Raw genomic sequence first — 13,579 nt, 5'->3', positions numbered from 1 at the left:
ATCCACTTTTTCACCTATAATTTTCTCCTTCACTATCCTAGATTCAAGCAACAGACCATGGCCACCCTCCAAGAATGTCTAAGGCCCGTCTGCATGTTGAATGGCTGCCCCAACCTGAGCCCAGCTCTGATGTGTTGGCTTTTGATGAGCCCCCCTTCAACTATGTGGTGATGGAGACAGATCCTGTCACTGACATGGTGGGAATCATCCGAACCGAGATCCCGAAGAACCTACTCTTGTTTGACATCATCAGTAAGCACCTCTCTATCATTTACCATTACAATAAATAAACAAGATTTTTCTTACCCCACTGTCAAATAGTTTTGTTGTAAATTTAAGCATACATATAACAACATTTAGCATGGTTTATGTTTAAAATAAAGAGTGGGAAAAAAATGCCTCAGAAAACTCTTACAAATCAATTTTAGGATCTGACAATATTTGGCCGAGATGCTATTTGAAAATCTGGAATCTGAGAGTGCAAAAAAATCTAAATATTGAGAAAATCGCATTTAAATTTGTCCAAATGAATTCTTAACAATGCATATTACTAATCAAAAATTAAGTTTTGATATATTCACGGTAGGAATTTTACAAAATATCTTCATGGAACATGATCGTCACTTAATATCCTAATGATTTTTGTCATAAAAGAAAAATTTATAATTTTGACCCATACAATGTTTTTTTTTTTGCTATTGCTAAAAATATACCCCAGCGAGTTAAGACTGGTTTTGTGGTCCAGGGTCACAAATAGCTATGCAAAAGAAAGAAAAACTTAATTGTATAAGAGTCAAACAGTTAAAAAGGCCTGTAATGTTACAGTACTGCATGTAGGGGGTCTAGTGTCACTGTGATGCTGTTGCATGCCTGTCTGTGATGAGATCTGTTCCAAAAGGGTTAACTTAGCAGTGACACATTTCTTCAGATGACAAGCCAGAGCACCAGAGGAGCTGTCTTCCTCACAGCTCTGCCATCAGTCTCTCTGTGGCCGTGCAAGCAGCACATATATCGCCTGCAGTTAAGGGCTGAACCTGACCTTCACTGTGCTCCCGCATTCTTACTTTCAGCCCTGCAGACTCACTCCGAGAGAAATGAGCTTCAGTGGAAATAAATCACAAGCATTTGTAGTAGGAAGGGAAAATGAATCACATGGAAGAAAGTTCACCTGTTGGCTATAGATCTTGTTTTATCTCAGCATGGTTCTGATATTATGACAGCGAGGTTTCATCATTTCTTATCTTACTCGTAGATACGAACATATTATATTTTAACCAGCAGACTGTGGTCAATCTGATTAAAAATGCTCTTTGATATGGGAACCAATGTCATACATTTCAGATACACTCTTAAAAATAAAGGTGCTTCAAAATGTTCTTCACAGGGATGCCATAGAAGGACCATTTTTGGTTCCACAAAGAACCATTCAGTCAAAGGTTCTTTAAAGAACCAACTCTTTCTTACCTTTTTATAATCTGAAGAACCTGATTTCGCCACAAAGAACCTTTTGTGAAACAGAAAGATTCTTCAGATGTTAAAGCAGGGGTAGGCAAGTTCGGTCCTAGAGAGCCGCAGTTCTGCAGAGTTCAGCTCCAACCCTGAAAAAAACCTTTACCTGCCTGTAGCCTTAGTAATCCTGAAGACGTTGATGAGCTTGTTCAGGTGTGTTTGATTAGGGTTAGAGCTGAACTCTGCAGGACTGCGGCTCTCTAGGACCGAACTTGCCTACCCCCTGTGTTAAAGGCAACATTTAGGCAAAAAGGCTCTTCTATGGCTTCGTGAAGCACCTTCATTTTTGGTTTCACTTTCATTTCATTTTTGTTTATTTTGAATTGTCATATATATAATTTAATGTCATTCACCTTTTGCTTTAAATTCTGATTTTTAATTTGATTTTGTTCTTCTTTTAAGTTCTAAATTAAGCTAGACTGTTAGAAGTGATGTGATTAAATACATAATTAAAAGTACAGGTCTGTAAACCCTACACCTGTTTAATTTAGAGAGATTATAGAGAATATAAGGTCTGAATCTTGTGCAGTGTTGGTTAGAAGTTGCATGATTGCATAAAATCATCTCTAGTCTGCTTTACTTTAAACATAACCCTGACTTTTCATCATTTAGTTTGAAGGCTTTGTTTCATTGTAGCAGCTTTTTCAACCCTCGAGAAGTCAATTATGTATTAATAAAATAATAATAATAATCAGACATTTCTTCAGAATATATCTCAACCAAGGCCAGTATTAGATATGGTTGATCTTCAGGAAAGAGATAAATCCAGTAGAAGACTGCTTTGTAAAGTTTGGAAATAAACATAAATCAGGACCAGAAGGCCTTCAATAGGTGGATTTTTTAATAAACACCATCTGTTAAAGCAAGCATGAATTTACCCCCACTGAGTAAGACGTCTGGTCTTTTTATACATGTGCCAAATGTTTTCCCTTAAACAATAGTGCTGATCTGAACAGTGTCACAGGAGTGCCCTTGCTTTCTGTCATTATTGTACCAGGATGGGCATAAGAGCAAAGTCTCATTTGAGCTTTAGTGAGCAATTGTGTGATTGGTTCCCATATTCTGAAATGTGAAATCTACCGTATGCTGGTGCTTTTCATCAAGCCTTTGTTTTTTGCTACTCATGTACCTATTTTGCTCATGCAAGATTTAGAAGATTGTACATTTATTATAATTCACCTTAATCATACTGTCACAACACTTCATGTTACTCACTTGGCCCTAAAGTAATCCACACAGGTTCACCCACAAAGGTGTTGATGGTAAACCATCAGATGTGTGAAACGTTATTCTAGCCTAGTGGTTTTCTAACGTGGCAGATTTTGACCCAAGAGTGTTGACCCAAAACACAAGCAAAATTGTACAAAAACAACAGTTCTCTTCAAATCAAACATTATAATGGATGAATATTCAAAATATTAATATAATATTGATATGAATAAATATTAACCTTAGCTGTCAGTAATTCTCACAATGGCTCAAAGCATGTATTCAAACCTAAATGAAGCTATGTGGTTACATACATTTATAATGAAAAACACTAGTCTGTATACAAACATTTCAATAAGTTATTATTTGTATGCTGTAATTATGTAATATCAAAATGCCTACAATTAAATATTATTTTTGGAATATTAGCACACAAACAATGGTTAATTGACCAGCTAGAGAAGCGAAAAAGAAATATACAAGTTTGATTGGATGCACCCCCTTTGATGAATAAAATATGTAGGAATGTTTTTTCCTTACTTTTAAAGTTGACCAGCCTTTTCTGTGCTTACATTTATGTGGTTAGCTCAGAAAAAACCTCTGAACAATAGGTTGAGAACCACTGATCTAACCAATAGGTAATTTTGTATCTCAGGTGGTGATGAAAAGCAGGACTTCTACATTGAGAAGAACACAGGGAGCATTGTGAAAGCTAGACGTCTGGATGCTGGCAGAAAATCTCATTACAACTTAACAGTCAGAGTCACAGATGGATTTCAGGCCATAACCACTCAGGTATGAGCACACATGCCAAATCCATCACACGTTGAGTGCCAAGTCAATAAATTCATAGCTTGCACCTCTGCAAATAGAATGCAAGATGAAAGACTTACCATTGTCATCAGGTCAGCATTTTAATTTGTCTCACTTTTAGCCAATGGACAGCTGAGAGATAGTGGTTTGTCTTTCTTTCCTTAGGCCTACATTCAAGTAGTGGATATAAATGAGCATCGGCCCATGTTCTTGAAGAGCCTCTATGAGGTGAGCGTGCCAGAGGATACATCTCCATGGAAGGAGATCCTTCACATCAGTGCCCACGATGCAGATGCCAACAGTGGACTCTATTACTCCATCCACAGCAGCCTTAACCCAGACAGCCTCAAGTTCTTTCACCTGGACCAAAGGAGCGGTGTGCTTGTCATGAAAGAGGAGCTAGACTACGAGACCATCTCCACTCATACTCTGATTGTGATGGTAAAGAGACACTTGACTTGACTCAACTAGACTCTCATCTCAAAGTCTTATGTAAATAGTAGCCAGTGCAATCTGTGACATTAAGTACAAGCTTTGATTAAATGGACATGAAAACATTTGGTTATTTTTCTTGTTAAATCATACTTGAATTCAGAATCTCGGGTCCCTCACTTAATGATATAGATAGGGTCAGAGCACAGGGAAGACCATAAATTTACATTCCTGAAAAAGTCCTGACCTCAATTAAGTACCTAAAAAGGAAAAAGAACCATCAGTGGTCAAAGGTTATCTTCCTGGCTTTTGTGCCACACATACACTGACCCATGATCTTTATCATTCCAGGTGCGAGATGAGAAGATCCCAATAAAAAAGAACTTTGTGAAGGTTGTTGTGCACGTAGAAGACTGTAATGACCACAACCCATCATTTCTGATTGCTCATTATGAGGGAACCATAAGTAATCTTGCATTCACTGGCACTGAAGTGCTAAGAGTCAAAGCCCTGGATAAGGATACTGGGAGCAATGCGGAGATTGTTTATACCTTCCACTCTGGTAAGACATTTGCCTGGAGGACTGTTACCTTTGCTTTTTAGCAACTTTTCTTAAGCAGTCATAAAAGCATAAATATAAATTAACGAAGTCCTGCCTTAAAGCTTAATTTTAATGTAGGATTTATAAATACTCTTGGGTGGCAATTAAAAAAATGGCAATCGTATTAAACTGGTTTTGACATTTAACACAAAATTTACGTAAACTATCTCTTTTTCATCCAGGGGGGAATGTGGATGGTGCCTTTGAAATCGACCAGGATACAGGAAGCATTCGTGTGTCTGATCCATTAGACAAACTTCCGCAGGAGCAGTATCACCTCACAGTAAAAGCCACAGATCAGGGCTTTCCCCAGCGCAGTGCCCTTTGCCCTGTTACCATCACTGTAAAGCTGTCTGGATTCACACCACCCAGGTTCTCCTCCGAAGAATACATCACTGAGATAAGTGAGGCCGCTCCTCCTGGCTCCCCTGCACTGTCTGTCTCCGCCAGCTGCCCGTCCTCAGTGCAGTACAGGATCAGTGAAGGCGACCCCAATGGGACGTTCAACATCAACATAAACTCTGGACACTTGTCTGTCCGAAACACACTGGATTTTGAGCAAGACTCCTCCTACCGTCTGACAATAAGAGCTACAAATACTGCGGGAGTCTCATCTGATGCAGTGGTTTACCTTTATGTGATAGATGAAAATGACAACGCCCCTGTTTTCCATCAGGACACTTATTATGGGCAAATCAGTGAGTCTGCACCCATCAACAGCATGGTAACAGGGGAGAACAACACCCCGTTAGTGATTAAGGCATCAGATGCAGACAAAGACACAAACGCTCTTCTGATCTTCCAAATCCTTGAACCTGCTGCTCAGAAGGTGTTTAAAATAGATCCAAGCATGGGTACCATCTCCTTAAAGTCTATGATTGACTTTGAGGCAACACCTGAATTTTTCTTCACAGTTCAGGTGTGGGATTCTGGTGAGCCATCGCTAAGTGCATCCAAACCATGCAGAGTAAACATTCGTGTCCTGGACATTAATGATTGTCCTCCAAAATTTGCTTTACCTGTATATGTAACTGTCCTCACCTTACCGGTTTTTGAAGACTTGAATGTAATCCAAGTGACAGCTCACGATGCAGATTCAGCAGTGGCCTACATGATTTCAGAGAGTACTAATAAAAATGCTTTTAAAATAGACCAGTCCACTGGAATCATCTCAGTGAATGATTCGTCTGAACTGCAGTCCCATAGTGAGTTAAAGATCACAGCCTCAGATGGGTTATATCAAGACACTACCATAGTGAAATTCAATATCACCAATGCAACAAAGACTAGTCTGAAGTTCGAGGACAGGATGCATGTGGCCACTATTCTGGAGAACAGTACATCTATTAAAATTTTAGCCGTTCTGAAAGCAACAGGTAGCTACCTGAATGAGCCCTTGCAGTACACTGTCTTGAACCCACATGGGAAGTTTGCAGTGGTTCCATCATCTGGAGTCCTGCAGAACACTGGTGTTCCATTTGACCGGGAGGAACGGGATAAGTATGATGTTGCTGTGGAGGTCCGAGACATGAGACATCCACCACGTGTGGATATCACTCATGTTAAGGTCTATATAGATGATATCAATGACAATACCCCAGAAATATCCAATTTGCCTCATTCGCTGATGATATCAGATGAAATTGAACCAGGGGATGTTCTCTTTCAAGTGCTAGCGGCCGACAATGACTCCGGTGAGAATGGATCTATACTATTTTCACTGGAGGACGATTTTGGTCTCTTCAGAATCGACCGTTATAATGGAGATGTGTCACTACTAAGACCTTTAGATTTTGAGTCTGTGAATAAATATGTTCTCACTGTACTGGCATCAGATGAGGGTGAGCCGAGTCTGTCAGCAGCCGGGACCCTATACGTCCAAGTGCAAAATCGCTCTCATCCGATATTTCAAAGCTTATACTACCCATTGAAATTACCTGAGAATATTAAGCCATTTACAACAATCTTGCATGTTCAAGCAAGAAATCCTGAAGGATACCGCCTTATCTACAATCTAGAGGAAGACAATGCCTCTAGGTTTTTTAACATTGATTTCAAAACAGGTGTCTTAAGTGTCACTGATTTCCTAGACTTTGAGACTCAAACAAAGCATATTTTGACTGTTCGTGCCACAGATTCGGTGACTGGTACCTTTGCCGAAGCCAAAGTAGAGATTGATGTGGAAGATATAAATGACAATGCCCCTGTCTTTCAGAGTTTGTCTTATGTTACAGATGTGTCTGAAGGCCTTCCTATAGGCACATCTGTTTTACAAGTCTCGGCTGTTGACAATGATTCAGGCAGGAATTCAGATATAACTTACCAGTTAGTTGAAAAAGAAAACACATTTTTTGAAATTGACCCACTAAGAGGGACTTTGGTGACATCTCAAGTATTGGACTATGAAACCTTGCAACATTACACTCTGAGAGTTAAAGCCACAGATAAAGGCACACCACCTCTCAGCGGTGAGGCTCAAGTCATCGTGAACATCATAGATGTCAATGATAACCCTCCAGATTTTAACGAGCCATCTTACCGGGCCTTTCTTGATGAAAAAGCCACTTGTGGTCACATCATTATCAAAGTTCAGGCTTTAGACCCAGATAGTAAGGATGACCTCCAATATAAGATCCTGTCAGGCAATGAAGGGAGATATTTCTCTATTAATGAATCATCTGGACTTATCTCATTCTCAAATGTGTGCAAGAGGAACCTGGATCCATTTTATAACCTCACCGTTGCAGTTTCCGATGGTGTGTTTCAGAAGACTGCCCCTGTTAACATTGACATGACAAACGGCAACAAGCACAGCCCCTACTTTAGCCAGAACATTTACGAGGCAGATCTGGCAGAGAATGCAGAAGTGGGAACTCGTGTGATCAGACTGGCTGCTATTGACCCGGACGATGGTCCATACGGCAGTGTCGATTACACTATCATTAACAAGCTTGCTGATGAGAAGTTCTATATCGGCGAAGATGGACAAATTGTGACTTCTCAGTCTTTGGACAGAGAAAATCCATCGCAACGAGTGATCGCAATTAAGGTCATGGCTAAGGACGGTGGAGGAAGAGTGGGGTTTTGCACTGTAAAGATTATTCTAACAGATGAGAATGATAATGCCCCTCAGTTTAAAGCCTCGGAGTATCAGGTTTCCATTCAATCCACAGTGAACAAAGGCTCACCAGTTATACAGATAATGGCTTATGATGCGGATGAAGGCAAAAATGCTGATGTCACTTACACAGTAGAAGAAGCGGAAGAGGTTACGGAAGATATTATTGAGGTCAACCCTTTTACCGGAGTGGTCAGTGTCAAAGAGAGTCTGGTTGGTTTGGAGAATAAAATTTTCAGCTTCAAAGTTAAGGCTCGAGATGGAGGCATTCCTTTTTATAACTCCCTTGTGCCGGTACAGGTCAAGGTGGTCCCACCGGAGGTCACTCTACCCCAGTTTACAGAGCCACTGTACTCGTTCTCAGCATCTGAGGACCTCCCTATCGGATATGAGATAGGCACAGTCAAGGCTGACACTGACATGCCACTGATATACAGTTTGGTAAATGGCAACACTATAGACAGCAACAAAGAACATGTTTTTGCTGTTGACAAAGAAAGTGGTACTCTTGTAATGCAGAAGAACATTGACCATGAAAAAACCAAGACATACAAGATTGATGTGATTGCTCAAGGCAGTCACAATGGCACCGATGTAGCATCTCTTGTATCTGTTCTCATAGAGGTTCAGGATGTTAATGACAATCAACCTGTGTTTGAGGCTGACCCCTATGAGGCCTTCCTGGCTGAGAATTTGCCCCCTGGCACCACAGTCATTCAAGTGACAGCTAATGATGCAGATACAAATGTCAATGGAGAAGTCTCATATACGCTTGAACCGGACTCAGATGACATTGGTGACATGTTTGCCATTGATTCACAAACTGGCTGGATTACTACCTTAAAGAAGGCTGATTCTGAGACCAAACAGCTTTATAGATTCTATGTTGTGGCCACTGATCATGGTGACACTGTCAAACTATCCTCTTCAGTAGTGGTTGAGGTTACTATCACAGATGAAAATGATAACCTACCTCAGTTCACAGAGGAACTGTACCAAGGGTCCATCCTTGAGAACAGCAGGCCTGGAGAAACCATTGTCACTCTGACGACTGCTGATAAAGATGTGTCTGAAGAAAATAGAGAGATTCTATGTTATATAACAGGTATGCAAAGTCACTTGTGTTGTTAAATAATGGCTCATTGTCTGCAGAGATGACAGTTGTCTGTTACTATTTAAATCATTATTCATGAAACTGAGTTCTGAAAGAGCTTTTGGCTTTGCCATTCAGCTTTTACATTTTGCTCAATCTCTGACCGTTGTATAAACATTTTTTGGGTGAAGTGATGTATTTTGGTTTTAAAGAAATACTGTTGGTGTTTTCATCTCTGAAGATGGAGACCCATTGGGACAATTCTCAGTCACGGCAGCAGGGGAGGAGTGGACAGTGATTTCCAAAAGTCCGCTTGACAGAGAAGACAAAGACAAATATACTCTTAAGATAATGGCCACAGATGGAAGGTTTCAAACATCTGCTAATGTGGAGGTCCATGTTCTTGACCTTAATGACAACAGCCCTTTGTGTGAGCAAGTAAGTCAGATATTCTCCAGAAGATATATGTGTGTTTCTTCCACTGTGGGCAGTTTGTCTCTGTGGACATGTAGAGAACAAATGATAATAAATAATAATAAATAAATCTAAAATGTTAACTAAAATGTTGAAAATAACATTTGCATTTTAAACATATTTGAGTAATTGTTCTCAAATTGCAAAACAAGATAAAATATGATGTTTAATGATGGCAAGCTTTTTTATTAGAAATTTTCCCATTTGGAAAATATTTATTTAGTAAAGTTTTCCCTTTTCCCAGTTACTTTATACTGAGGCCATCATGGAGAATTCCCTATCAGGATTGTTCATCCTGAAGATATCTGCTTCTGACCCCGACATTGGAACAAATGGCCAAGTGTCATTCACTCTTCATGGACCAAATGCAGACAAGTTCCATCTTGACTCCAGAACTGGTAATTTTAATCTCTAGATCTAGTTCCGCCTACATATTTCTACATTTTCACCGTTTAAAAATAAAATTAAGAAACATTTAGAGATGACCTTTGCTACTACAGTTTTGAGGAAATCAAATCAACAACAAAGATAGGAGACTACTTTCCCAGGGCATTTTAAATTTTTTTAATTCCTTGTAAACACTGAGAGTATTCGATTTATGATAAGTTTATGTAGCCTACTTTCTTCCAGAGTATCCTATCTAAATGTAACATCTATTAAGACAGTTATAATTGGTTTTTCCAAGGTACAAGATGCATAAAATGCATAGGGCAAAGGTAGAAGCAAACGGACTGTGTCCAGCTCTGTATTGTTAAGTTCCTGAAACAGTAACTCTCTTTTTTTGTATCCATGTTAAAGAAATGAAACCACTAACTCCAAGTAAATGATCTGTTGTGCACATTTATTAATTAAATAACTAGTCAAGGCTCGTCTCAGATGCCATACATGTTACAACAGTGTTTAACCCTCCCTTGTTATTGTCAATCAGTAAAGTGTAAATAATTTTTTTTTTTTTTAGGAGAGCTGTTCACGCTTGCTGTCTTGGACCGGGAGCGGGAAACAGAATATGATCTTGTTGTCAAAGCGACTGATGGCGGTGGCCGCTCTTGTCAGGCAGACGTCACACTCATGGTGCAAGACATGAACGACAACCCGCCACAATTCTCCACAAGCCATTATGACATCACAGTGTTTGACAACACAACGATTAGGACGCCTATTGCTGTCATTTATGCCAAAGACCCAGACACAGGTATGGTACTGTTTCTCTTGTCACGAATGGCTGCTTTAAAGCAAAAAAAACCCCCGCAAAATTGACTTATCCCCTCAGAAAGCATTTAAAGCCCCCAGCATTTTTCCTTGTCCCATCACACGCAGGTTGAAATCCTAAAGGTATGGAGGGTTTGATGTACAGTAAGATTGAAGGCTGTCAAAGAGAAACATGATTAGGGAGGGACAGACCACACCTGGAGATGTGTGTGAACATGTAAAGTACACATACTGATTACTGTCAAAGGGATTCACGTAAATTTGAACTACTTTGCCTTTTATATAATACTGTATGTCTTCAAGTGAATTAATGACATTATTCTCTCTAAGCACAAGTATTACTCAAATGTGCAAAGTCAAAGAACAGAATGTTTTTATCTTGCAGTGTGAACATGCATTAGGGGTAACACTTTATTTTGATAGTCCACTTTAGAAATTCTGCTAACGTTAAGTAACTGTGTAACTACATGTCACCATGCAGTCATATTAGTATGATTAATATCTGCTAACACTTTATTACACTTGATGCTCTAGATATTCTTCTGACTATAAGTAACTTTGCAAGTACATTTCTGCCAAACCATAACCATAATCCTAACCTAACAGTCTACTAATACTCTAATGAGAGTAAGTTGACATGTAGTTTCAATTTAATGAGTGTTAGTTGATACATAGTTGCAAAGTTACTTATATTTATCAGAATGTCTAAAGTGGACTATCAAAATAAATTTAAATTAAATCCAAAATAACCAATAAATAATTATATTGCAACACATTATCTTTAGGACCATTTCTCACTATTAACTAGCATGCATATTTCTAGCATATTGGCTGTTTATTAGTACTTATAAAGCATATATTAATGCCTTATTCTCCATGATAATATTTTAGATCCTTTAATCCTAATTTTAACAACTACAGTATTTGAATAACTATTAATAAGCAGCAAACTAGGAGGTTATTGACACAAAAGTACTTAATTATATCTTACTAGAGATTACTTTTAAGATATTTTAAGTCATTTTAGACGTATGTTGCTCTTCTATTTCTGAATTGAAATACTGAGAATATAATGTTTTAACTCTTTCAGGTATAAACTCACAGGTGAGATACTCTCTTCAAGGTGCCGAGAGCGGCTTCTTCTCCCTAGATGAAATCTCAGGAATTCTGAGACTGGAGAGATCTCTAGCCGATGAGACCAAGTCCACTTACGAGATGAAAGTCAAAGCCACTGACCGAGGCCTCCCTCGCCACCTTTTCTCCTTCGCCACTGTTACAGTACATGTGGTCGTCCTGAGTGATTACCAGCCGCTGTTTCTTAGCTTGGAGTATTCTGTACAGATCCCAGAATCACTTCAGATCAGATCGGAGGTGATCAGTGTGTCTGCCCTCACCAAAGAAGACACTGAAAGCGAGCCTGTGCATTACAACATCATCTCTGGCAATGAAGACGGCCGATTCAGGATAAACCCCGTGACAGGTAAGGGCTTAGCTTTCTTTTTTGGTAGATGTAAAAGAAATATACAGCAAAACATGAAATATGTCAACATTTTTACACTTAGAAGCACTTTACATTTAAGAGGTAGATTTGGGTTTATTTTTGGTGCATCCAACACGTGCAACCAACAAGAAAAATAACAAGACATATTAATGACATTTTAAAAATATAGATTTTAAACTAGAATATGTATTTAATACACACATGTATTTAATAAACAAAACATGTTTGTACTTTTTTCACTTATATGGCAATTTTAAAGTGATTAAATTGAATCCTTTCTTGTAAAGTGTATACAAGTTCTAATATTGTTTTCAAAAATGTTTGGTCACACTTTAAGGTACAATTTGTATTATTAACTAACTATTAACTATGACTTTTGCATCAGTAAATTCTTAATTTGCTGCTTATTAATATTTAATAATATGTTGTAAAGTTTAGGATTAAGGGATCTAAAATATGGTCATGCAGAATAAGGCTTTAATATGTGCTTTATGAGTACTAATAAATAGCATTTTTGCTAGTAATACACATACTAGTAAATAATGAGAATTTGTCCTTAAAATAAAGTGTTACTGTTAGTTCGTATGTCTTCGACTCTCTTATTTTTCACTATCCTTTTTACAAAAATAAATAAATAAATTACAATGATTTTGAGGCTATGTTTGTTATGCATGTACAGAACATGAATCATCATTACTTGCAGAAAGCAGACAAGTTATATTAGCATGCTGCCATGTATCCTCTGTGGCTTATACCTGTTGTGTGAAGCTGGAATTTTCTTCAGTATGAGTAAATGTTGAACTGACGAACCTGTGCTGACATGCTTTCAATCCACACAGACACTTGTGAGCTTGTATATTCCCATCTGTTCATTCCTGTTAGTCTCTACTTTCTCTATTGCTCGTGTCCTCTTATCACGACTCCTCAGAGCCGTCATGCTGTAGGACTTTAGTCCGAGACTGAGCCAAACTCTTTATTAGTTGTCAAACAAAATGCAACTTTGAGTTCTGCTAGCAGGCTTTCTGCAGAAATCAGTTGGCTATTTAGAGATCATTTCACTCATCCACTGTGTAGCTTATAGTCTCACAGCGCGTAACAGTCAAGCTCAGATCTGCTGGGTATGCATTCCATTTGAGACTTTTTCTTTGTGCCAAGAGACTAGTGATTAATTTTAAGATGTGCTATATAGACCGTCCTTTATATGGTATAAGAAATAAAGAGAATAGATGATTTATTGCAGTTCAGAAGCTTTTTCTAGTTTTTCTAGTGTTATGTCAACAATATTTCCTTTAAGTGAAGTTTGCATGTTTTGACCATATTTTTGTATATCCTGATAGTCCTGCATTTCAATAGAAATCACCCTTCTTTGAACAAGAGCTGATGGGTTTTATCTTTGATTGTTCTCAAGTTTCTCCTTGTCTTACCAAAAAGTGGTAGCTAATAACATTTTAACTATAAAGATCAAATGCAGTTTGTACATGAGAATATTTTTTGTTTGTCATGAAATAATTGAAACTCTTCAATCATACACTACGTGCACTATATTACTATATTGCCTTTTTCTCATTTCATGCAAGGCCAAACTGAATAATTGTAGCATTAAAAATAAATACATTTAAT

At 38.3% G+C, this 13,579-nt stretch overlaps 1 protein-coding gene across 1 annotated transcript in view; it reads left to right on the top strand.

The window, feature by feature from the left end:
- LOC132113524 (protocadherin Fat 2-like) overlaps window positions 1-13,579 on the top strand; it is a 56,172-nt gene that overhangs the window by 20,520 nt on the left and 22,073 nt on the right. The window contains exons 6-14 of the mRNA XM_059521322.1: window positions 42-252; window positions 3,374-3,513; window positions 3,697-3,972; window positions 4,315-4,525; window positions 4,747-8,787; window positions 9,017-9,213; window positions 9,494-9,647; window positions 10,208-10,441; window positions 11,549-11,938. Coding sequence (XP_059377305.1) covers window positions 42-252; window positions 3,374-3,513; window positions 3,697-3,972; window positions 4,315-4,525; window positions 4,747-8,787; window positions 9,017-9,213; window positions 9,494-9,647; window positions 10,208-10,441; window positions 11,549-11,938 — 5,854 coding nt within the window. The remainder of the gene's footprint in view (window positions 1-41; window positions 253-3,373; window positions 3,514-3,696; window positions 3,973-4,314; window positions 4,526-4,746; window positions 8,788-9,016; window positions 9,214-9,493; window positions 9,648-10,207; window positions 10,442-11,548; window positions 11,939-13,579) is intronic.

Source organism: Carassius carassius, chromosome 33 (genome assembly GCF_963082965.1).
Source record: "Carassius carassius chromosome 33, fCarCar2.1, whole genome shotgun sequence".
NCBI lineage: Eukaryota > Metazoa > Chordata > Actinopteri > Cypriniformes > Cyprinidae > Carassius > Carassius carassius.
Note: the sequence above shows the minus strand (reverse complement) of the source record. Positions and strands in the feature narration are given on the sequence as shown.